At 36.5% G+C, this 27455-nt stretch overlaps 1 protein-coding gene across 1 annotated transcript; it reads left to right on the top strand.

The window, feature by feature from the left end:
• The first annotated feature begins 1805 nt into the window (after positions 1-1805).
• Positions 1806-27455, top strand: LOC127203320 (vomeronasal type-2 receptor 116-like). Its single transcript, XM_051162103.1, has 6 exons — positions 1806-2026; positions 16983-17274; positions 17648-18463; positions 20668-20895; positions 22521-22644; positions 26551-27455. Exons 1-6 carry the CDS (start codon positions 1806-1808, stop codon positions 27453-27455), a joined length of 2586 nt encoding a protein of 861 aa, XP_051018060.1.

Consider the following 27455-nt stretch of genomic DNA (forward strand, 5'->3'; position numbering starts at 1 on the left):
CAAAACCAAGAGCTGGTTCTTTGAGAAAATTAACAAGATAGATAAACCATTAGCCAAACTAACTAAAAGACAGAGAAACACTATCCAAATCAACAAAATCAGATTTTTTACTATATTAAACTAACAGTGATAAATAATAATGATGAATTTATATCAAGAGACTTTATGATAAATAGTGCTATAGGAAAAAGAAAAAAGTGTAGAGATGAAGAAATATTCCATTTAGTTATTAGGAGATAGTTGCCTCCATCCTGCCATCTCAGGAACAATCTCCATCTTGTTGTCATGTTCAACACTGAGTTTATTTTCCCAGACCCAACAATTTACTCCTATCCTACTTCTTTATTTGTTTCATGTTTGTCCATTAACAAGTTACGATAATAAAGAGGGAAGTTGTTAATTATCTAAACTATGGCACACAAGTCATAAATCTATTGCCTGTCACAACTTAAATTGACTACATGCGTCTTTCCTACTCCTTTGCTTTCTGATCACTCTGAATTCCAAACTGGAGTCCAGAAGAGGACCTGATTGCAAAAGCTGAGTCAAGAACTCTAAAACCAGGGGACCCAGGTAAGGCTTAGTCACTAATGTTTACTTCCCTGTTCAAACCACTATGTCAAAATATGGTGGGAAAATGCTCACCCCACCCATCTACCTACTGCTTTGTGGTTCCATCCTATAAAAGTACTGCATGGATTCACTTTAGAGTCACAGGTCACCTCTTAATCTGCTCTGAGGGCCTGATCAATCAGATCAGTCTGTATACAATATGATGTTGTCATCTGCTTAATTATTTACTGTGGTAAAGGCTCAAAGAATTGATCAGTATCCAAGTATTTGCATCTGTGCCTGATTGGACAGTTTTTCTTGGATGATTCTAATAAAGATCTTGCTTTGGTAGACCCTTGGATTGCTTTCCTGTTTGAGAATCCAACTTTGTGATTTATTATAAAATGTAACTGGGGAGAGGCTGGTGCAAGAGTTGTATTGAAAGCAAAACATAGATTGAGATTTTAATGGCTGAGAGTCTTAATAGAAAAATAGATGAGGTAGAAAATGATGATATGTCCTTGTCTGTAATATCCCCTGTTTTACAGCTTTAAAATTATAGCTTGAAGGAGAAGAGTACTGATCAGGGAGAGAAGATAGATACAAGGCTAACAAGATTTTCAATGGCAGAAACTAGAAACTGTAGTAACCAGCACCAGCTCTTGAAAAAACATTTTTTTATCAAATATTTAAGTGTGTTCTTCATGGAATACAGCTATGTCTTTTAAAAAATCTATTTCACAACAGCAATCCAAAACAAGCAAGCTGTTTTTTTTTTTAATGACATACAGTTCTGACTCAGGCCAAGGTACTCTCCAAAATCACTGTGGGTCATTATGAAATAACAAAGGTTAGGGAAGAAGGTAGCAACCAAACATGTTTTCCACCCCCATAGTGGAAGCAGGTGCAGTATCCTGGGGCAAGCAGATCCCCAGAGCATGTGTATGAGAGGGAAATAGAGCAATGAAAAGCCAGCAAATGCAGGGCAACGCTGGTTACAGTTACAGAGATATCTCTGCACTGTGACTTGCCCTCAGTTGTCTGGACTTTGCTTCAGTCTGTGCCTTGCCCTGTCATGAGAACTATTGGGTATGTACAGACTGAGAGCCTGAAGTAGCAGTAGGAAGCAGCTGAAGCATACAAAGTGTTCTCAGACATTGTTGAAGTCTGAGCCTGTTCCATGACCTAAGCCTATATTCTCTTTGGATCAACCTAGATGCAGGACATTGTCTCTGTGTGGTGAAGACCCTGACATGTTCTTTCTCTTGCTTTGTCTCATCCTCCTCCTGAAGTCTGCACTTACATCAGTGGACTGGCATCACTATGACTGTAATAGGTACTGGAAGCCGAGCACTTACATGGAGGCAGACATAACCCTGGCTGTATTTATTCCCATGTACATCACAATCAATCCACCCACAAAGATCAATATAGATTTTGCCAGCGATCCATATGTACTATGGGAACTCTATCTGTGAGTATTAGTGTGAACGTGCTAAGGGTGTTCTGGCTACAAGACAACTCATGCTCTGCTGTACGTATGGAATTCCATTAAGAATAATGACCAAGATAGAGAGAGATGTAAGACAGTGTCAAGCATTCCTTCTTCATTATGTGTCTACAAACATTTACATGTCTCTTCCTTGTTTCCAGTCAGGAAGACACCAGAGAATGAATGATCCAACTTTTGTGTCCGCTCCACGGTGTAATCATGGCCAGTCTTGTAAATGTTTTAACACACTAACTCAAGCATGTCAAGGAAAATTTCCAGTCTGATCACCTGTCTTTCTGCATGTTAATGACTTATATCTGAAAACCTGTTTCTTTCACAAACTTGGAGAGGTTTTGTTCAAGTGAAATTGAATATCTCCAGGTCTTTAGTACAAATCTTAGCATACCCTGATCCATATTCTCTGTCTTTAGTCTCTTTACAGTGTCTCAGAGTTTGGATATGGTGGATATAATTATTTAGTTCTCACTGATATTTTAATGCAGTGTTCTGAAAGTCATGTGTTCATGCCTGTTAGTCTGTCTTCTCCATAGTTCGCTCTTCTGGATACACAGTGCTTTCTGTTTTGATTAGAGATTTTGTGGTTTCCATTTCTATCTGTCCTCCTTCCCCAGATTCATAATTTTATTTTAGAATTTGTGTGGTTTTGTCTACTCAGTATTTTAGGTGTATGATTTTTTCCCCAATCATCCAAGTTGCTTCTTGTCTTAATGCCCAGTTGAACTCATAGCTTGATCTTATCTTCTTTTGGATTATTCATCTTCTTATTTTCTGAGGTATTCATCTGTTCTTTTATTTCTCTGAGTATATTTCAGTTGATTTGTTAGTTATTTTTGTATTGTTGAGTAGCAATTAGCCTTTTCCATAAATCCCGTAATTCTGTTAGTGCTATAATTAGCATATTTTTCCCTTGAACAACAATTTCTGCATCAGGATATTCCTTTATTGAAAGTTATGCTCTGGAAGCCTCAGTTCATATTTATTCTGCTAGCAGGAAACAAACATACAGGCCTATGATCTTAGTAGCTGTGGTATTATGGAGCTCATAAAGAGAAAATTCCAGAATACTTGATTTATTTTTGCAAGTAAATCACTCATAGGAATGCTTTCAGAAGATGGAGAAACTATAGCTCTGTATGTAAGTACAAGGGAAGGTGGAGTGATTCCCATGTCAAGAAAGCAAAGAGCCCATTCTTAATGATAGGTAGTAGTCAGAAAATATTGAAGTTTTAATGGACAGAAGTCTTAATCTATATTATGTTTGACCTGTGATAGGTGGATCAAATCTCAATTCACTGAAGCTGAAATTATGATTTTTAGAGTTTACATAAGGGATAAAAGTTTTATGTATATTAATAGTAGTATCGACTACAAAAATAATATACACTGAATTCCTCTCTGTAGAAAAAGCAGGTAACAAGTGTCTGTAAACAGTTTGATGAGAGCAATACTTTCCAGCAATAGCAAAAGCTTTGTAACTGAAAAGGATTCTTCTCGGCTAAAGCCATGAGCAATGAACAGCCATTTTACTGTCTGTATATATACCGTCAGAGAAGCTTTCTGAACAACGAGAAGCACTGAAACATATCTACAAAAACAATGTAGGTACATTGAAAGTTCTGAGTCTGTGACTATGAGAAGCGTTGCCAGTGCTTTCACAATGTGAGTTTAACAGAATATCAGAACTCCAATGATTAATATTTTAAAACTCTGAACTTCATAAATCTTTAAGTCTCATATCCACATATCTTTAACCACTCCCTCAGATAAATATAATTTGCATTTATATAACCTATATCAGGTTCTTAGACATTCAAAATTTTATTAAACTCTAAAGCATTTCCCTCATCCAGTCATTTACCAGGAGACAGAGGTGATTGATAAATTGGAGCAGCGATTAAAAGCAAGTTCTTGAATGTCTATGCCTAGATCACGTTTTTTGTTGGTTACAGAACTCCTGTGATTTATTACTAGATGGCATATTCTTCTCATACAAAGTGGAGAGAATAAGCCATAATTGTTCTGTCCTTCATGCATACCTGATACATTTATAATTTAGGACTGTATAATGCTTGTGAAAAATGATATGTTTTCAGACTAAAAGAACCAGACATTGACACTGGATCTTACCTGACAGGATTCAGTGCTCTCAGCATGCTGGACACTGACATCCTGCATCCTTCGTGTTCCAGCACCAAATGTCTCAGTTGCTGTTTCTCATGAGAACAGGACAGCTGCCAGGACACCTTCAAAGAAAGCTATCAACTCTAATTAGCCAAGCATTTCAGACTATCTCACAGAGGACTTTAATTAAGCTTGGACTTTCTCAACATTTAGAAATTGGACCACAGATGCTATTCCTAACTTGTTCAACCATTTCCCCCAATTTTTTGGGCCCCTACAAAGGTATTATTCACCCCAAAACCTTAGGGGAATGACACCTCATTTATCTTAAGAGGGTTGAGTAGGCTGTTGGTTGTTTTCTTGGGAGATAGATGTTTATTTTCATTGGGAGATGGTTATAAATATTATTACTCTTATCTAGAAAGAAAAGAAGGTTGGACATAAGAGATGTCTCTTTTCCTTTGTCTTTCATTTTTAGTTTGGAGTAGGGGTTGAAAAGAAAGAAGGGAGGAATCTAGAAATATATAAAGACCATAGGACAAAAAGTAGATTAGTGAATCTAATCCTCTCCTTAATACCTTAATTGTTACTCCCAAGGTTATTTTAAATTCACTAATATAGAATTTTGTATATAGAAGCAAAATAAATTTAAATTTTGATATATTGGATGGAATTCAAATTTAATATTATTTTTCACATACATTATATATGTTTCTCCTCTAATATGAGGTATTGACTCATACAATTCAATTATAATACAAGGTTTACTTCCAAAATTTTGAAAGTTTTATTTCAGGATGTTTAGGATATGTAAGTTATATGTTAATTGTTAGTTGATCAAATTATGTTCGTATAAATTACTAATCAAATTTATCACAAAAATATACATCATAGATGCAACAGAAAGAGATGGTTTTATAGAAAGACAAGGTATAATAGTTAGATAAGGCCTTCAAAAACCTCAGAATCCTAGAGAATATGGCATTTAAAGATGTTTTTATTATTTTGAAGATTCATACCATGAGACAGGTTAACTATTGGCATCACCCAACCTAATTCATATATATATATATCCTGATTTTTTCGTGGTTCTTTTTGCTGTAGGTAGTTTAATGTATATATGTTTTATATCATAAACATGTATGTAAAAAGTTAAAAATAAATCTACAAAAAAGAAAAGCAAGTTCTTCAAAATAAACTAATAGTAAAATGGCACTTTTTGGGTATTAATAATAAGATAGTTTCAGTTTGACTTTCATTTAAATCTATTTTTGTGGGATTATATTTTTCATTGTGATGCCTCTCAGCAAGGTAAATCTGCCTGTGAATCTGCTCTCTTCAGCAGGAGAACTAGTAGCTGTAGAAAATAGCAAGGAATGACTTTCACATGTGAAAAGGACTGATGGTGCAGCTGCATCCTTGTTTCTGCTAAACACTGTAGGGATTGGGTCGCCTATTAGCTCTTATCTAAACTTAATCTGGTTTTTGGACCAGGTGAGAATGTTCAACATGCAGTTTTGAGGCTACTTACTGATGATGTCTGAATTGGGTTTTCTATAGTGTGAGAGTTTTTAACAGCCTCTAAAGACAATAATAAAGCATTTCAGAAGTTGACTGGTTCTTCCTGCCCAACCCCAGAAGGTATCATGACCTCGGAAGTCACTGTAAGGAAGCACAGTTCTTCAGTAATTACAGCTGGTAAGTAATGAGGGTAAAATAGAGTGGAATAGTGCTACATGTGGGATGTCATCAGGGATCCAGAGGTTCATAAGTAGTTGCAAACTGCCATAGTATGATATATGGTCCAACCCTTTTCAGGTGAACAGAGTTAACAGGGTTTCTCCTAAGATGGAGAGATCTTATGGTAGCATCTTAATACCACACTTGAAATCTCTAGAAAAAAAAAAAACAAAAATGTCAAAGTCAAGTAGATGGCAGAAAATAACCAAACTCCAGGCTGAAATTGATAAACTAGGGACAAAAGGAAGAAAACAAAGAATCAAAGAATCAAAGAAACAAATATTCATTTCTTTAAGAAAATCAACAAATTAAACAAATATGTACGCAAACTGACTAAAAGACAGAGATTATATCTAAGTTGACAAAATAAAAAATGAGACAGGAGACTAAACGACAGACACCAATTTCCCTCATGTATATTTATGTAACAATAGTCAATAAAATGCTAACAGATTCCATGATCATGTAAGCTGCATCTAACATATGATTCAACATATGAAACTGCACTATGTTGATTATACTTTATTACTGTTGTTGTGAAGAATAATGCAAATATAAACATATAAGCATACAAATATGCCCTCAGCCCTCAGCTCAAATGTTAAAAGAGAGAAATTATTCTAGAAATAAATTGGCGAGTCCATTCCTGTGAATGCAATTCTGGTTTCTCCAAATTCCATGTTCCAATGTGGAAGCAGTTTTCATATTAACAAAATAAATAAAGCTCTAAGCCCAATACATTGGTGGAAATATCATCAAGAAGTTGTCAGCAAAATTGGTTCCCCATACTTGACCACCTCCTCTTGGTGGGGAGGCCTGAGGGCACTCAAAGCAAGAATAAGCAGGCTACCAAGATGAGACTTGATAGCCTATGACCATATAGTGAGGGAGGAGGTCCCTCTTGGTCATAGACCTAGTGGAGGGGAATAGAGTGAAAGCAGGAGGGAGGGAGGAACTGGAGAATACAAGTGATGGGATAACAATGGAGTTGTAATCTGAATAAATTAATAAAATAAAATACAATTTGAAAAGACTGGGAAAGATATTGTACAATTCCACAATGTTATCTCAATTCATTCTTAACTTTTAGGTCATTAGAAGTCAGTGGTGTGCTGGGTTACTACATTCCAAAATGATTTTATTCATTGATTGTAGGAGATTAGTTCAATTGCTGAGGTTTCCAGGAAATGGCTATTTCTTGGTCCTACAGGTAGTCTAGACCATGGTAATGAGCCTCTGGAATTGCAATGTTCCAATCACTCTGTATCAATGAAAATCCTATAGCTATTCTTCTCAGACACAGCTCTTTCCAGGGTTCTCACTGATACATGTATACATGTCTGATACATGTTTCTTTCTTTCTTTCTTTCTTTCTTTCTTTCTTTCTTTCTTTCTTTCTTTCTTTCTTTCTCTCTGTATGTCTCTGAGGATTTGAAGACATTATCTATTTTGCCTTACCTTTCTATAGAATCCTATCTAACTGTTGTAACTAGGATGTATATTCTTGTACTCAGAATGGACTAGTAATTAATGTGACCATGATTTGATCAACTATCAAGTAACTTGTTAAATTATTTATACTAAACAGCCTGTAATAGCACTTTCAAAGTATTGGAAATAAACCTTGTATTATAATTGAGTTATATGGGTCCAATAATTCATATTTGAGTAGAAATATATATATATATACTTATTTTGCTTCTATATAACTAATTCTATACCAGTGAATTAAAGAAAACCTCGTCAGTGACAATTAAGGCATTATGTTGAGGAGTAGATCACTAATCTACTTTTTGTTCTGTTTTCCCTATATATTTCTATATGGACCCTTCTTTCTGTTTTCATCCCCTAACTACAAACCTAAATATGGAAGATAAAGGAAAAGAGAAACATATCTGACTCCAATCTTGTTTTCGCTCTACATAAGACCAATAAAACTTATAACTAACTCCCATGTTGGTAACCCACCATATCCCAAGATAGCAAGCAGAAACCTACCCAACACTGAGATGGGGTGTCATTCTCTTAAGGATTATTCTGACTGGTTGGGGACAAATAATACCTTTGGAGGGCCCCAAATAAAATTAGAGAAATGGTTAAATAAGCTAAGAATAGCTTTGTGGTCCAATTTCTAAATGTTGAGAATTTCCAGGATTAATTAAAGTCCTGTGTTGGACAGTCTGAAATGCTGAACCAAATGGGATTGGAAGCTTTCTTAGAAGGTGCCCTGGGAGCTGTCTTGTTGTGATGAGGAACAGCAACTAAAGAAAGTGTTGCTGTGACATGAAGGATGCAGCGTGTCTGTGTCCAGCATGTTGAGAAGAATGCATCCAGTCAGGTCTGATCCAATGTCAGCATCTGGTTCTTTTGTTCTGAAAACATATAATTTCACGTGATCATTATGCAGTTCTAAAATTACGTAAGGTGTGTGTGATGCAGCAAACAATTGAGGCTGGTTCTCTGCACTTTGTATAAGCAGAAAAAAAGACACCTATAAATGTCCATCCATGCCGTATGAAGAATGGCATCTAATAGCAATTCATAGAGGTTCTGTAGCCAACAAGAGACGTTGTCTATGCCTAGACGTTCATGTCTCAGCCACTCGTAGAGTTACTCCCATATAGTTGTATTAGCAATATACATTACCTGCTCGTTCTGGACTTTAAATTCGTCACATCCAGAGCGCATCCTCATCCCTCATTCCCTCCCGATTCCACCACATCACTCATGCCTTCTCACTCCCTCCGGTAGTCCTCGGAGTAGGGAGCCCTCCTCCCCTAACAGCTGACCTCAGCCTACCAAGTCTTGTCTGTATCACCAGTAACCTCTTCCTTTGTAGCCTGGCAAGTCCGCCCTGCCAGAGGAAAGTGATCAAAGTTTGGTGATCAGAGTCCATTTCCAAAGTAGTCCCTATGTTCCACATTTGGGACCCACCAGGAGACTGCTACCACATCTGATCAGAGTGTCTACATCCACATCATACATGGTACCCAGCTGATGTAGCAATCTCCATATTGTAGCGTAGTTTTCCTGTATTATGTGTCTAATATTATCTTATGAATGAGTATATACCATGTATGTCTTTTGGGGTCTGAGTTAACACACTCAGAATGATCTTTTCTAGTTCCATCTATTTGCCTGCACGTTTCAAGGTTTCCTTGTTTTAAATAGCTGAATAGCATTCCATTGTGTAAATGTGCCACAATTTCTTTATCCATTCTTCAGGTGAGGGGCATTTAGGTTGTTTCCAGATTCTGGCTATTAGGAATAAAGCTGCTATGAACGTAGTTGAGCAAATGTCCTTGCCGTATGTTGGAGCATGTTTTGAGACTATTCCCAGGGGTGGTATGGCTGGGTCTTGAGGTAGAATTATTGCCAATCTCCTGAGAAATACCAGATTGATTTGCAAAGTGGTCATACAAGTTTTCACTCCTACCAGCAATGGAGTGGTGTTCCTGTTTCTCCATCCTCAGCATCTGCTTCCTCCAGAATTTTTTTTTTATGTTACCCATTCAAATAGGCATAAAATGGATTCTCAGAGTGACTTTGAGTTGCATTTTGCTAATAACTATATTGGGAGCATTTCTTTAAGTGTTTCTCAGCCATTTGATATTATTTTGTTGAGAATTCCATGTTTAGTTCTCTACCACATTTTAAAAAGTTGGGTTATTTGGTTTGGTGGTGTTTAATTTTTTGAGTTTTTTTTTTTTTTTTAACAGAATAAGAGGATCTATTTATTTATTTATTTTAGCATTTTATTTTTTCTTTAATTTTTAAAATTTTTTATTAATTTATTCTTGTTACATCTCAATGTTTTTTTTTTAATATTTTGGAAATTAGCTGTTTGTCAGATGTATGGTTGCTGAAGATCTTTTCCTAGCCAGCAGCTTGTCATTTTGTTCTGCTAACAGTGCTCATTGCCTTATAGAAGCTTTTCAGTTTCATAAGATACTGTTTGTTTATTATTTATTATTTATTTATGTTAGGGTCTGAGCTGTTTGTGTTCTGTTGAGGAAGTTATTTCCTGTGCCAATAAGCTCGAGTCTTCCCCGCTTTTTCTCCTAGTACCTTTGGTGTATCTGGTTTTGTATTGAGGTCTTTAATCCATTTGGACTTCAGTTTTCTGCAGGGTGACAGATATTGATCTACTTTTATTTTTCTACATGTAGTCATACAACTAGACCGGAACCATTTGTTGAAGATTCTATATTTTTTACACTTTATGGATTTGGCTTCTTTGGCAAAAAAATCAAGTGTCTATAGGCATGTGTATTTATTTTAGGGTCTTTGATTTGATTCCTTTGATCAGTCAGTCTATTTCTATGCCAGTACTGTGATGTTTTTATAACAGCTTGTGATCTGGGATGGAGATTCCTCCAGAAGATTTTTTTTATTGTCCAGGATTGTTTTAGCTATTCTTAATTTTTTTTCTCCATATGAAGTTGAGAATTGATCTTTCAAGTTCAGTAAAGAATTGTCTGGGTATTTTGATGGGAATTGCATTGAATCTGTAGATTGCTTTTGGTAAGATGGCCATTTTTACTATGTTGATTCTTCTGATCCACAGCATGGGAGATCTTTCCATCTTTTGAAATCTTGACATTCTTTCTTCAGAGACTTAAAGTTTTTTTTTTCCATACAAGTCTTTCACTTTTTTGGTTAAAGTTACTCCAAGATATTTTATATTATTTGAGGATTTTGGGAAAGGTATAGTTTCCCTAACTTTTTTCTTAGCCTCTTTTTCATTTGTATATAGGAGGGCTACTGATTTTTTTTTTAGTTGATGTTTTTATCCAGCCACTTTGCTCTAGGTGTTTATCAGCTATAGTAGTTTCTTGATAGACTTTTTAGAGTCATTTATGTATGCTATAATATTGTCTGTGAATAGTGATAGTTCGACTTCTTCCTTTCCAATTTTTATCCCCTTGATCTCCTTTAGTTGTCTTGTTGCTCTAGGTAGGACTTTAGTGCTATATTGAAGAGACACAGAGAGTGGAGAGGCTTGTCTTTTCCATGCTTTCAGTGGGATTGATTTAAGTTTCTTTGCATTTATAATGATGTTGGATGTAGGGTAGCTGTATATGTTGCCTTTATTATGTTTAGGTATGTGCCTTGTATCCCTGCTTTCTCTCGGACTTCTAACATGAAGGGGTGTTGGATATTATCAAAATCTTTTTCAGCACCTAAGGAAATGATTATTTGGTCTTTTTCTTTCAGTTTTTTTTATATGATGAATTACATTGACAGATTTCTGTATATTGTACCATCTGTACATGCCTAGAATGAAGCCTACTTGGTCATAGTATTGATGTATTCTTGAATTCGGTTTGTGAGTATTTTCTTGAGCATTTTCACATCAATATTCATATGATAAATTGCTCTCACATTCTCTTTCTTTCTTTGGTCTTTCTGTGGCTTAGGTATGGTGGCGACTGTGGCTTCATAGAATGAGTTTGGTTCTGATTCTATTTTGTGGAATAGTTTGAAGAGAATTGATATTAGCTCTTCTCTGAAAGTCTCGTAGATTTCTGTGATGAATCTTTCTGGTGTGGGGCTTTCTTTTTTGGATTGCGAGACTGCCTCTATTTCCTTCAATGTTACAGGACTTTTGAATTTGTTTTCCTAATCTTGATTCAATTTTGGTGGTTGGTATCTATCAAGGAAATTGTCCATTTTATGTAGGTTTTCAAATCTTGTGGCATATAGGCTTGTGAAGTAAGACCTGATGATTCTTTGGATTTCTTCATTGTCTGTCATTATATCTCCCTTTTCATTTCTGATATTGCTGATCTGAATATTCTCACTCTGCCTTTTAGTTAGTCTAGCTAAAAGTTTGTCCATCTGATGACTTTCTCAACGAACCAGCTCTTTGTTCCTTGATTCTTTTTAATTCTTTTTCTTTGTTTCCAATTTATTGATTTCAGCCCTGAATTTGATGAATTTTACCCATACACTTCTTTTGGGTTTTTTTTGCTTCTTTTTGCTCTGGAGCTTTCAGGTGTGCTGCTATGATGATAGTGTGGGATCTGTCCAGTATGTTTTTAAAGCATTTAGTACTATGAACTTTCCTCTTAGCTCTGCTTTCATTGTGTCCTGTAAGTTTGGGTATTTTGTGCCTTAAGTTTCATTGAAATCTAGGAAGTTTTTAATTTATCTTTTTATTTTGTCCCTTATCCAGGTGTCATTGAGTAGAGAGTTGTTCAGTTTCCATGTGCTTGTATGCTTTGTTTGTTTCTTTTGTTCAGTTCCATCTTTAACCCATGGTGATCTGATAAGATGCAAGGGAATATTTTGATTTTCTTGTATCTGTTGAGGTTTGCTTTGTGCCCAAATATATGGTCAGTTTTGGAGAAGGTTCTGTGAGGTGCTGAAAAGAAGATGTATTCTTTTGTGTTTGGGTGAAATGTTCTGTATATCAATGAGGTCCATTTGTTTCATGATGTCTGTTAGTTTCCTTCTTTCTCCATTTGATTTCTATCTTGACGATCTCTCTATTGGGGATAGAAGAGCTTTGAAGTCTCCAACAATTAATGTGTGGGGTTCAATGTGTGCTTTAAACTTCAGTAATATTTCTTTTACAAATGTGGCTTCTCCTGCATTGGGTCAGAGATATTCAAAATTGAGACATCATCGTGTTGCATATTTCCTTTGATGAAGACAAAGTGACGTTCTCTATCACTTTCGATAGTTATTTTGAAAATCTATTTTACTAGACACAATAGTGGCCATACCAAATTGCTTCATGGGTCCATTTGCTTGGAATACAGCTTTCCAACCATTTACCCTGAGGTAATATTTATTTTTATGGCTGAGTTGTGTGTCTTGTATGCAGCAAATTGATGGATCCTGTTTTCACATCCATACTGTCATCCTTTTTACTGAGGAGTTAAGGCCATTTATTTTAAGAAATATTAATGACAACTGGTTATTAGTTACTTTTATTTTTATGTAGATAGTGGAAGAGTATGTGTGTGTTTCTGTGTTTTTGATTTATAGATGTGGAGTTATTTATTTCTTGTTTCCTAGGTGTAGTTAGCCTTCTTGAGTTGTAGTTTTCCTTGTAGTACATTATGTAGGGATGGATTTGTAGTTAGGTACTGGTTAAACTTGGTTTTGTCATGTAATATTTTGTTTTCTCCATCTATGTTGATTAAAAATTTTGTTGGGCAAAGTAGTCTGGGTTGGCACCTGTGGTCTTTTAATGTTTGCATGACATTGTCCATGACTTTTTAACTTTCATATTCTCTGTTGAGAATTCAGGTGTAATTCTGATGGGTTTGTTTTCATATGTGACTTGACCTTTTCTCTTGAATATTTTAATATTCTTTCTTTGTTATGTACACTTACTGTTTTGATTATTATGTGGTGGGAGAAATTTCTTTTCTGGTCCAATCTATTTGGAGTTCTGTAGGCTTCTTGTATGTTTATGGGCATTTCTTTTTTTTAGGTTGGGGAAGTTTTCTTCTATGATTTTGCTGAAAATGTTTTCTGGGCCTTGGCTCTTGGAATCTTCTCCTTCTATTTCTATTATTCTTAGATTTGGTCTTTTTATAGAGTTCAAGATTTCTTGGGTGTTTTGTGTCAGGAACTTTTTAGGTATCTGGTTGTCTCTGGTGTTAGTCGACTTGGAGGTTCGTCCTATGATTTTGCTGTCTGTGTACCATAAGGGCCAGGCCGTTGAGAGCAAGTAAAGAGAACTCCAAGCCAAAGGTTGTTTGCTATAGCTCCTTAGAGGCCTCCTTAGGATGCAGGACTGTGGTTGTTAGAGCCTGCACCAAGCTTGGTACAGCTCGGTCTCTGTGTTCCAGTTTAGTCCGGCAGGTGTAGAGTGGGTTGATAGATTTCCAAGCCCAAAGTAGGTTAAGTGCCCTATAGTCCTTTTTGAGAATATAGGGCTCTGCCTATCTGCTTAGTGTTCCATATGGGCTAGGTAAGTAACCAGCTGGGGAGATGCAAGAGATTCAAGCTTGAAAATGATCGTGTCCAACAAACCTTCTTGACATGGCAACAAATGTGTGTCTTGGCTCACACCAGACTCAGCTCGGCTTATCTCCTCTGTATCCCAGCTGGGCCCAGCTGGGAAGCAGCTGAGGCATTGAAGGGGACCAGAGCTCATAGCTTCTGGGGTGTTCAACAGGCCTTCTTGAGATGACAGTGCTTTGCTATCTACTCTGTGCCCCAGTTGTGCTAGGCCAGTAAGTTGCTGGCTCGTGGAGAGATATCAGAGCACAAAGCTGCTCATGGAATAGCAGCTAATGTGGAGTATGGTCTGCACAGGTCATTCCTGTAACAGTCTTGTCTGTGACTCATCTGGGATAGGCCTGTAAGCAACTAGACATCTGAGATAGATCAGATACCAAAGGCACTTGGATGCCCCACAGCTAGTTAGAATCAGTGTGTGACCTATGCCACCATCTTGGATCGCCTCATAAGATTACTTTTTAAGATTACTGATTATTTCATTGTAACTGTATATTACAATCTGCTCGTAAAAAAAAAAATAAATGCTGGCACAGAAAGTACCTTGCTTGTTATGCTCTGTTAATATGTAACAAGTTACTTAGTTACAAATGTACATAGATTCCTGGAAAAAAAAACCCTTGTTTTTCATGTATGTTTTTATCCATAGTATGTAAAATGTTTGAGCATGTGAAGATATTGGAGAACATGTTTCTGTTACATATACTCATTGTAACCAATCAATTAGAGAAACATAGAATGTAACCACTTTGTGATTTTTTTAATTGCTTAGAAGATCTTGCTGGGATACATAAGCTGTAGGAGAAATAATAAGGTTGTTGGAATTCGGTCTTCTGAGTTTTTTTTCCCCATTAACCAAATATGTGTATGTATACTTTTGTCCATTTGAATAATGCTCGCTGGTTTGCAACTGGATCTTTGGAGTTGTTCCATCCATTAACATATTTTTATTTGTGTATATGCCTTGTAAGTTTGTTGCAATACATTTCTATTCTCACAATACATAAATGTATTTATGTGTGTATGTATGTATGTATGTATGTATGTATGTATGTATGTAAAATTTGTAAAGTAAGAGAAGTTTTAAAGAAGAAGCTTGTTGGAATCTACCTGTTGGAGTCTGTCTTAATTCATCATCAAGTGTAAGCATGTGTATGTGTGTACATGGTTCTTTTCTCTCCTTTTGCTTTCTTTTTTAGATGCTTTGTCACTAACAGTGGAAAATTCCCTCTAGAAGCCATCATCACTAGCCATCACATGCCACCATCAATGGAAGGCCCCTCTAGGAGCCATCAGCCCTAGACATTGCTTAAATGATAGCTGTAAGCACCCACCTGGAACCTATCAGCACTAGCCCACCTCCAGCAATTTAATTCTGGCCTCCCAGTCTGCCACTCTCAGTGGAAGCCATCTCTGATAACATTCAGTTATGGCCTTGAATGTTGCCCTCAGAGAAAGTATGCAGGGATGCCAGACAGTTGCTGGATCTTTTCCCTGCCTCAGTTTTCCCAATTGATGTCTAAGCTGGTCTTAATAGTTCCTTCAAGAGAACTCAATGTACCTCAGGCTCACAATTTCTCTTTAATGCTTCTAGTGGTGCCAGCCATCTTGTGTATAACACAGGTTGTGAAAGTAGCTACCAAGAATCCCTCCACTACCACCAAATGCCATGATTGAGAGAGTTCAGCCCACCTAGCTGCATCAAAGTTTCATTTCCTCCAATTATGAGCACTCTTTTACTTAATGGACTCAGGTTTTTCTCTTTTTATTTCACCTTTTAATGATTTTATCTATTGCATATTTGTATTATTTCTGCTTTAATTATTTAAACTACTTATTCACTTTACTTTTTGACCATGGCCCAATCTCTCCTCTCTCCTTGGACCCATACTCCCTCTCTGTTTCCCCATTTCCCATTCCATACTCCCCAGACAAGGCAACTCCCCTACCCAACACAGCATATGAAGTCATATCATGATTGAGAGCATTTCTTCACCTATGGCCAGGCAAGGCAGCCCTGACTGGGGAAAGTGACATAAAAATCAGTCAACAGAGACCATGTCAGAGCCAGCCTCACTAGGTTACCTCTTATTAAAATACTAGTTTTACTTACTTTTTTCTTTCACTGCCTTACACAGGAATCTGTACTCATTTTGTTAATATACAAGCTTAGAGAAACATTTTTCCTTTTGCTATTAATTCTTATATTTTTTATAAAAGTTTATTTATTATTTATTAATTTATGTTTCTATGTTTGTGTGTGTATCACATCACATCTATGCCTGTACCCGCAGAAGCAAGAGCAGTATCATAGATCCACTAGAACCCATGTAACATACTATAGTAACCCAAAGCATGTCCAATGTGGTGTGAATCATGATCCTCCACAAGAGTGGGAAGTAATCATAAGGCCAGAGTCATTTATCAAGCACCCAAAATAGGTTTATTTATCTTTATTTCAGGTATTTGATTGTTTAACTTCTTGTATATGTATGAATACCACATGTGTGCCTGGTGCCCACAGATGACAGAAATATAACTTATCACCTGTAGGAACTGAGAACTGATGCCAAATTTCCTTCAAAGGGGGGGTCAGTGTGGCTAAATGCCTGGCCATCAGTCCATCTCCCAAATGGACACTTTATACTAGGAATGCATGTAAACAAGATTTTTTTTTACAATTTCTAATTAATACAAAATTGATTAATTGCAAAATAAAAGCTCGTGAAGATCATATTTACATGCATGGTGAACCTCTCTGTGACTCTTCTGTATCACCATGCTCCCCTAAAGAGAAATATCATAAACACTTATGTATTCAGCAGTCATTGGAAAAAAGCAAGTGGTACTTGAATTTATAAATGCACTTCAAGAAAAAAAATTATTAAAAAACAGTTCAGTATCTGATAATTCAGGAGTGAGTCCATGATGTCCCTGAGTTGTCTGTTCTCATTCACATAAGCTTAACATGTCAAAGGAGAAGCCAGGGCTTAAGACCTCTATTGCCCTAAATTTGATAAAGAGTTTCTGAGAAAAATGGACTGACTATACCCATCAGTCTCTTCCTCTTGTTTAGATGGCGATGGAAAAACTATCAATACATGCTGACCTTATACTTTACCATTGAGGAGATCAATAAGGACTCACACCTGCTCCCCAATGTGACCTTGGGTTTCCACATCTACAATGCTTTTCTTTCTAACCGAAAGACCTTGGAGGGGCCTCTGATGTGGTTGTCTGGAAGGAGTGAGTATATCTGTAACTACAAATGCAAAACTCAGCACAAAGCTCTAGGAGTTCTTTCAGGAACCATGCCTGAATTTTCTGCTGCAATTGGAACACTTTTGGAGCTCTACAAAGTCCCACAAGTAAGTTAGGGAAGTATTTTTGTCCACAATCACATAGCTACATGACCAAAAGAAACCTGATATGCAGTTTATATTTACTGCAGGCAGATTGAAAATAACAGTGAATGAATTATTTTGATATAGCAAGAGTGAGATGAAAAGCACAAGCAGTAAAGTGTGAGAGTTTCTAACCAGATCACTTAGTAGTGATTATGATTCCATCTCCAAACACTGGAAAATATACTGGAGATCCTCAGGCTGCATTTGCTCATAAGTCAAAGTTTACAACACGGGTACGTAACTAATCAAGATAGCATGTAAACTTGTCATAATTCATACAGGCTGATGATTCGTACTACATAGTAACTCACACTCTCCATTTTTGCTTCTTTAGGTCACATATGGACCTTTTGATACTGTGCTAAGTGACAAAGGTACATTCCCATCCCTTTATCAGATGTCTCCTAAAGACACAGCTGTAACCCAAGCTGTCATTTCTCTACTGCTATACTTTGGCTGGAAGTGGGTGGGGCTTCTTGTGGCTGATGATCTGAAAGGAAAGGAGTTCCTTTCTCAGCTTAAAGCTGAGATGACTTCAGAAGATATCTGTGTGGCTTTTACACATATAATCCCAGTTAATTGGAAATTGTGGGGAAAATATGGTCTTGGTATTTTGAACTTGAACCAGCACACACAAGTAAATGTAGCAATATTCTATGGTGATATAAATGACCTTCTAATGTTCCTTATTGCAAATAACGTACCTCTAACAAGAAAGAAAGTATGGATCGTGGCAAAGCAACACTTTACATATTTAGAAACTATAGTCTATAAAAAGAGTGATTGGATTAACTTTTTCAGTGGAAGCTTTTTATTTTCAAAGAAGAAAATGATCCCTGGCTTCAATAACTTTCTCGAGGCTCTTACACCATCCCAGCACCCAGGAGATTTATATTTCTTTAAATTCTGGGTTGACAATTTTTATTGTTCTCCTCCTGGTTTGCTATGTGGAAATCGTACACTCTGTCCATCAAACATGTCCCTAAAGAGTAAGTATGAAAAACATGAAGTGATGACCGTTTCTGAGCCCAGTTATTCCATATGGAATGCAGTGTATGCAGTGGCCCATGCCCTCCATAGCATGCTGTTGCACAAAACAGAACTGGGCTCTCATGAAGACACAAACAATGGCCAGCTTCTTCCATGGCAGGTAAGCTTCCCTCATAAGCAAGGGAATCATCAGGAGGTTAAAATATTACTATGTAATTTACTGTGGTCAAGGAAATACACATCTTTATCTCATAATTAAAAGTATAAATTAATATGGAAAAGGGTTCTATCACAGTGTATTTGTATATATATCTGTAATTATCTTACATGATTTGGGGAGTAAATGCAGATTTGAAGACACTACATTTGAATGAATTTCAACAATAATTTTCTTAGTGTTGTGAAATGTTTTAAGATGTAAATGTAAATAATGCCAAAATATAGGAAATTCAACAATCAAAATTTACAATTTTCATGTAATATGTCCATTGCCAAAAGACATACACATACTAAATACATCCAAAGCTGCCATTTCACATAAATGCAACCTATTTAATGGCATGAGACCATAGTAAGAACTCTTTTGAAAAATAAGTAGCCTGTTCTAGAGTCATAAGTGACTGAAAAGTAATTAGTTTTACAATTTTTTTATTCTTAATTAGGTAAAATGAAGGGAAAACCAAGGCCGTGCTTCCATTATTACATGTTGAAACACTGACAGTGCACATGAACCTTGGCCATATTTCCATGTATTAATAATAAGTGGATATGTTTGGGGTTTAAACAATAAGATATAGACCTAGGATTCATTTACAGCTATGAGCCTTCATGACTACTTTCAAATAGGGTGTCATCAAGGAGACTAATGAACAGGTCAATTGAGCTTTTAAGTTAATCAAAGATGGGCTAATAAAAAATAAATTTTGAATGTAGAATGTAATATGTAATTTTGAATATGATGAAGAACAATAATATTTTACATAGACATTGATACAATTTTTGAATATGGCTTCCTATAGATGATATGTTAGGTTAGTTAGTGTGTACCCTGTATGAATAACTGAGTACATAAGCAGCGTGTCTTTATAACAGCAATGGTTAAATAGGCAAAACAACATTGACTCTCAGAAGTTGAATTATTAAGCCATTGTATTAGGTTAGGTATGTAATTAAAGGATGCTGAAGGGAGGACTCAGCAATTAAGAGCATTTTCAGAGGACATGAGTTAGGTTATAAACACACACACATGGTGGCGCACAATCGTCTTTCACTCCAGTTATCAGGAGCATGGCTTACATATCTGCCCTATTCATTTATAAGTCATGGACTTGGTACACACACACACACACACACACACACACACACACACACACACACACACACACACACTACACACATTTAGGCAAAAAACAAATTAAAAATAACACAAATCTAGAGGCCAAAGATTTCTCAGCGGTTAGAAGCACTTGTTGCTCTTGAGGAATCCCAGGTTCTGGTCCTGGTACAAAGGTAAAATATTAAAATATTGCAAATCTCTGTAACTGGTGGATATGAATTCTTCTCACGTTCACAGTCAGGGGGCACATGTGCAGTGTACATACATACATGTATGAAGAAAACACTCTTTAAAAAACAAAATAAATTAATCTAAAACATAAAGTAATGTTTTTAAAACTTGAGTTAAAGCACAGAAAACTTAGACAAAATTTTGTCTTACTTATGATTCATATCAAAGTTGAAAATCAAATGTGACCCAAAACACATCAAGCAGCAAAGAAGGGGCTGTGATTCTCTTTTCAGTTTCCTTAGGTAAACGGACACTTATGCTTTGTGCACATTTAATACACGTTTTTCATGATTTTCACAGTGTGTATAAACTCCTTTTAATATTATCACATTGAGGAACTCTCTATATCTCCAGGCCTAACTGTCTACCTAAATAAAATGTTCACATATGTTCATTTTTGTGGCATAAAATGGGCACATCTTACTACATATGAATTACAGAAATGGTGTTTATATTTGTACTCAAATTTTACACTAAAAATATATATAAATTTTCAAATTGGAAACCATTTTCTGGTGCTGGGGAAAGAAACAGAACCTTTTCCCAACTAAGAACGTGCTCCACACTATGCTAGGTCCCTTCCCTTTGACAACGTATTTACTTGTGTTCAGTAATTCTTGCATTACTATCATGGGGATAAATGTTCATTTCACTAAACGAACTGGAGGGACACCTAAACAATGTACACATCTTCAAGAAGAAACCCATGTTGGAGAGAGAGAAAATACATTTCTTTTAGAGGTTATCAACCAGTAATTTGCATGAACTACTCCTATCCGAACGATGTCCCTCTATAGATTCACCCCTTTCTGAGGACAATCCAAGTTAAAAACGCTGCTGGAGAAGAAATAAGCTTTGATAAAAATAAGAGTATTATGGAAATATATGATATACAAAACTTTATGGAATATACTAAGCATTCCTCATTACCAGTTAAAGTGGGAGAGTTTGTCTCTAAGAGTCCACAAGATCAAGGCTTTTTCATCAATGAAGTTCTGATTAAATGGCCAAGCAGCTTTAATCAGGTCTGGAAATTTTCAATTTTTAGTATGTAGAGAAATTTTTTGTAAAGGATTATGAAAATTGATTGTGTGATATATCTTTGGAGTTTTAAAATAATTGTTACATATTAAGATTTTAGGCTATTGTGGTTTTATGCTCATGCATGTGAACATACATATGGTTATCTTCTTCTGTTGCTCTCAATTTCATTTGTAAACAGGATATCTCTCTGAAACCCTTACTTTCAGATTTTGCTGTACTCAGTTGATAGCATTACTTAGCCTCTATCTCTGTCTTCATTATTGAAAAGTTCGGCCTTCAAACATGTTTTTGTCTATTCCCAAATTTTGTTTCCATCCATCCATCCAGCATGAAATTCAGATTTTCATGCTTGTTTGACAAGCATGTTAAATATTAAATCACCTCCTTAGTTATGTTTGATAACTTTAAATCAGAAATAAACCATTAGGATTATGTTAACTGAACGTTAATGTGTGTGTTCATTAATGTTGCAGTGGATAGATGAATGTGTGTTTATGGTTATATATAGGTGTGTGTGTGTTCTTATCTGTATACATACACATGTACACAAACATATATTTATATATTCACAGATTTACATTATACATGCCAGCTGAAGTTAAGTGCATCCTTCCATTAACAAAATTCACAATCAAGTGTATCAATATTTTATTACTTTGTGATTTAGCATAAACAAGAAAAAATTATGTAATTTCTGTAACAAAAATATATGAGCTCCTTAATGTATGTCTTAAGAACTAAACTGAATTTTCTCTGTGAGAGCATAATGGATTCTTAACTGTTGAGCTAACCCTACAGCCTCATCTTCCTGTTAGTCTGTAGATATGTATGAGACAGAAGCTGAGTCCAAATCAATGCAGAAAAAGGTCTAAGGAAAGATAGAAATATGCCTGTCCTACACAATTACTAAAATATAACAAGTTATGTTAGAAATTTGGTAGTTAATGTGATTAACTAATAATGCAATTGTTGAAAATCCTAAGTGAAGACATCACTAATGTTTGAAATAAAAAGCATAGACCTATTCTTAGCATTGGTAGGGAAGGTTGAAAGTCACAGTAATGTTTCATAACTCAGTGTCTATAGAATATCAACATTGATGGTATCAGGAGAAGCTGTGGCCACGCATCCAAAATATCTCTCCTGAGCAAATTGACTTTCCTCCTGCAGCTGAATCATTTTTGGTGTTACTCTATGGTGATTAATATAAAGGGAGAAATGGATGAGGCAAGAGTGACTAGGTTTCAAGGTGACAGCCCAACTCTTCCTGTTCCATAATTTACAAAAAGAAGGAGTTCTGGATTTCTGCCCCACAGCAGAGAATATATAGACACTCTACACATTTCACAATGGCTAGACAGATGTGGACACTCTGCACATTTCACAAAGGCTAGACAGCTGTGAGTCTCAGTTTGGTCACCATAAAGGAATGTTGAACATTTAGCATTGGGAAGCATGCTAACTTCAAATGTGCATTCTACACTCCCATACAGAAACCACACTGTTCCATAGGATATGTGCATTTAAGTTGATTAGCTTAAAATATTTTAAACTACTGTTCAATATTATGATCAGTTTTTTTTTTTTTTTTTTTTGTTGCCCTCAGACTCCTCGATCTGTTTGTACACCGAGCTGTGGTCCAGGATTCTGGAAAGTTCTACAAGAAGAAAGACCTGTGTGCTGTTTTTCTTGTGTCTTATGTCCAGAGGGGCACATTTCCAACCAGACAGGTTCAAAAATATTACCATTACTCTAACTGCTTCAGAATGCAGGAGAAAACTAAGAAGTAACTTTGTCATAATGCAGTGCTGTTCTCCATGTCTCCTTCACTCATCCCCATACCCATTAGTAATCACTGCAGATGCCATGCAATGAGTTAAGATTTGAGTGTAAGTTCTCATGCAATTGTGACATCTGCAACTTCTTCCAAAATATGACTTTTATTACATGGAATTGTCACTTCAAATCTTGTAGTAATAGTATAGGCTCCCTATTAAATGTGAGGTCTTCAATTGTCCAGGATCACTTTGTATGTTGAATAAACAAGGCTGGAGATTCTTCCCTTAAATTAAGCCAAGGTTGCCATTTAGAATATAGATAACAGTAGGAAATATAAGTCTTTATAAATGAATATATGGATCCCTATAGATCTTTGTGGTCCACCATGAGATAACATAGACAAATAATATTATATGGACTGAGCATGTTGTATTTATGAATACAAACACTTACACACACACACACACACACACACACACACACACACACACCATTTAATGAAAAGAGGTCATGAATTTTGTGTCAAGTATAAGGTAGGTCCAGGAGAAGATTTAGAGAGAACAACAAAAATAGGGATAATGAGATAAATGTGTTATAATTTAAAAATTAAAAAATTACAAAGAACAACAACAAAAAAAACCAGAAGGAAAATAGAACATTCTAATAATGATGACAATTTACTGTTTAAATATTATCTTCAAAAAGTACAACCCCTTGCCAAACAGTGGTGGATCATGCCTTTAATCCCAGCACTTGGGTGGCAGAGGCAGGTGTAGCTCTGTGAGTTCAAGGTTAGCCTGGTCTACAAAGCAATTCCAGGACAGTCAAGGCTACACAGAGAATCCCTCAAAAAAACAAGAACAAAAGCAAAGAAAAACCAAACAAACAAACAAAAAACTCCATTGTAAACAATGAAACATTGAAAAATTAATTAAATATCTTTATTTTCTAAGATCTATTGTTATGGTACATTAAATTCCTTGCAAAATTATATAATATTGTCATCACTTTAAGGGAATGAACCTTTATTTCCACTTACAAAGAATAAGTAACAGATATCTACAGGTAAAAATAAGATTTTAAAAATATAACCATTCTTTTTCTTTTTAAAAATTTTTTTTATTAATTTATTCTTGTTACATCTCAATGTTTATCCTATCCCTTGTATCCTCCCATTCTTCCCTTCCCCCCATTTTCCCATTATTCCCCTCCCCTATGACTGTTCCTGAGGGGGATTACCTCCCCCTGTATATGCTCATAGGGTATCAAGTCTCTTCTTGGCAACCTGCTGTCCTTCCTCTGAGTGCCACCAGGTCTTCCCCTCCAGGGGACATGGTCAAATGTGAGGCACCAGAGTACGTGAGGAAGTCATATCCCACTCTCCACTCAACTGTGGAGAATGTCCTGACCATTGGCTAGATCTGGGTAGGGGTTTAAAGTTTACCGCCTGTATTGTCCTTGGCTGGTGCCTTAGTTTGAGTGGGACCCCTGGGCCCAAATCTGCCTATCATAATGTTCTACTTGTAGGTTTCTAGGACCCTCTGGATCCTTCTACTTTGCTATTCTCCCATGCGTCTCTCATTTAGAGTCCCAATAGGATGTCCTCCCCTCTGTCCCAGTTTCCTGGTAAGTGAAGGCTTTCGTGGGACATGCCCCTTGGGCTAGTATGCAGATATAAGTGAGTATATACCATTTGATTCTTTCTGCTTCTGGGTTAACTCACTCATTATGATCATTTCTAGCTCAATCCATTTATCCACAAATTTCGGGAATTCCTTGTTTTTAATAGCTGAGTAGTATTCCATAGTGTATATGTACCACAGTTTCTTTACATTATTTTTCATTGCGTATCTTATCTGCTTCCTGCCTTCATACCCCCCTCTATCTCTGTGTGTATGTTTGTGTGTGTGCCATATGGCCATGGGAGGACATTATTATAAATCTGTGTAAGGATGTGCACATCTTCTGCTCTTGAGGATACACAATATATTCCAGTTAGTGTAAAGTGATCAAATACCAGGCAAAAGAGTCAGAGACAGACCCTGGTCTTGCTGTTAGGTGTCCCACATGAAAACCCAGCTGAAGAACTGTTACATATGTGTAGCAAGCCCAGATGAATCCTATTCATAGTCTCTTATTGGTATTCACTCTCTGTGAGCCTTGCTAGGGCCATCCTGGGGCATCTTCCTGAGAATGAAGAAAAGAGTCAGCAGACCTTCGCTAACAGTGAGGTCCTCAGAGATGATAAGGGGTCAGCAGGGGCAGAGAATGGACCAAGCACAATGATCAGAGGAATCTCACAAATGACTACTAACAATTAAGCCTTTCTGTGGCTATGAGTTTATAGAAGGCTTGTTTCTGTGCCTCTGACTGACTAGCAACTAGGTTTTTTTACTCATTCAAGTTTCACAACAAAGACCAGCTAATCATTATACAAGTGGTAGAGAGCAGGTGTTTGATTTTTCATTACCCATGCAGGGTTACAAATTTATTTCAAATTATAAAATACAAACAGAACAGACATTGTTATTATTACTACTCCTATAATTCTAATTTTAAAATCTAATTAATATCTCCTCCAAGAAAAACACACTTAATATACGACATCCAGCTTTTAGGCTGGCAATGTTTGCATTAGGAGAGCACTCTAAACTCAAAATAACGTAACTTGTCTTTTTATGAACAGCCAATGCTAATAACTAACTGCTTTTACTATATGTGTCATCACCTATGGTATATGTAGGGAAAGTTTACTTTAGTCAAGCTATCTTTCTTACTGAGATTTATTCCTTCAGTAGTGTATATTGTATGACTTCCCACTTTAAGGTGCATTTTCTGAGAGGTCTAAGCCTATACTAAAAGAAAATATTAAAGCTAAAACCTAAAACTAAAATTAGAACAATTCCCAGGTTTATTCCTACATTAATAATAAAAGACAGAGTGTCCTGTACTGAGTCAAAGGATGTCAAAGAGTATAAAAGTTTGTTTTGAACTTCTGCAGTTGAGATTTTCCTGATTTATCTGATCTTAGAGCTGCAATTTATTGATAAAGAATGCTGTAGAGAAATGTAGTATTGCATCCTTCCTGTCTTAGAACAGTATTCAGGGAAGTGCTATGGTGATATAGCACCAAAGAACAATACCATGATTAGACATGTTAATATCTTATAAAAATGTCAACATTGTATTACACCAGAAATTGAAAGTAATGCAAGAGTTAGTGAACACAAGTAGAAGTGTTGAATAAAGGATGGAACATAGTGTGGCGTGGACCACATTCTTAGCGGGAACAAGGCCCTTTGTCCTTCCCCAGCACCACAAAAAAGTTCCCAATTAGAAAATGTGGATGGTCTTAAAATAATAGTTGAGTAAAAATGTGAACTACTGTATGTCTGTGGGATAATATGTGTTAAGATATGAACCTTTTTATGCCACACAATGAACAGATAGGTAGATAGGAATACATGTAGATATAGAGAAATCTTGATGCGATAATAATTGTAGAGCTTTATATAATGTTCCAAATTCATGAATATTGTATATTGAATATGTTTAAAATTTATGCATCAATTATACTTCAGGAAACTGGAAAGAGACACACTGACTGTCTTAATTTTAAGTAAATAAGATGAATGAGGGAAATGGGATTTATAAAAGTTTCATATTTTTGGCACTCTCAAGAAGTAGAATATTCCTTCCTCCCCAAGTTTTGTGTGTGTGTGTGTGTGTGTGTGTGTGTGTGTGTGTGTGTGTGTGTGTGTTTGGCAACCGACATTGAAAATCAGTCTTTATGATTTGAATGTAGAATGAGTAAACAATTGTGTAAGCTGAAATGTTGACTCACTTCCTCCCCACAGATCAGCAGGAATGCATCCCTTGCCCAAGTCAAGAGTACCCAAACCCTGAGAGAAACCACTGCCTGCCCAAATCAGTGACCTTCCTGTCCTTCGAGGATCCTCTGGGCATGGCTCTGGCCTGCATAGCTCTGGGCTTCTTTGTCATCACAGCTATAGTGTTGGGGATCTTTCTCAAGCACCAAGACTCACCCATTGTTAAGGCCAATAACAGAACTCTCAGCTACATCCTGCTCATCTCCATCCTTCTCTGCTTCCTCTGTCCCTTTCTCTTTCTTGGCCGCCCAAACACAGCCGCATGTATACTGCAACAAATTACATTTGCACTTGTGTTCACACTGGCTCTTTCCACTGTTTTGGCCAAAACTATAACTGTAATTATGGCTTTCAGGGTCATGAAACCAGGAAGGACAATGAGAAGGTTGTTTGTCTCAGGCATCTATAACTCTGTCATCCCCATCTGTCTCCTGATCCAATTTATGCTCTGTGGAGTCTGGCTGGGAACTTCACCTCCCTATATCGACACAGATGCACACTCTGAACATGCTCATGTCATCCTTTTATGCAACAAGGGTTCAGTTACTGCTTTCTACTGTGTGCTAGCATACTTAGGGACCCTGGCCTTAGGGAGTTACACTGTGGCTTTCCTGGTGAGGAATCTCCCTGACACTTTCAATGAAGCCAAGTTCCTGACATTCAGCATGCTGCTGTTCATGAGTGTTTGGGTCACCTTCCTCCCTGTCTACCACAGCACCAAGGGCAAAGCCATGGTGGCTGTGGAGGTCTTCTCCATCTTGTCTTCCAGTGCAGGGCTTCTAGGGTGCATTTTTTTCCCAAAGTGCTACATTATTCTCCTGAGACCTAATAAAATCTCATTGAGATGTTTAAAAACAAAAGACATCATATAA

The sequence above is a fragment of the Acomys russatus genome, chromosome 19 (assembly GCF_903995435.1).
Source record: "Acomys russatus chromosome 19, mAcoRus1.1, whole genome shotgun sequence".
Classification (NCBI taxonomy): Eukaryota; Metazoa; Chordata; class Mammalia; order Rodentia; family Muridae; genus Acomys; species Acomys russatus.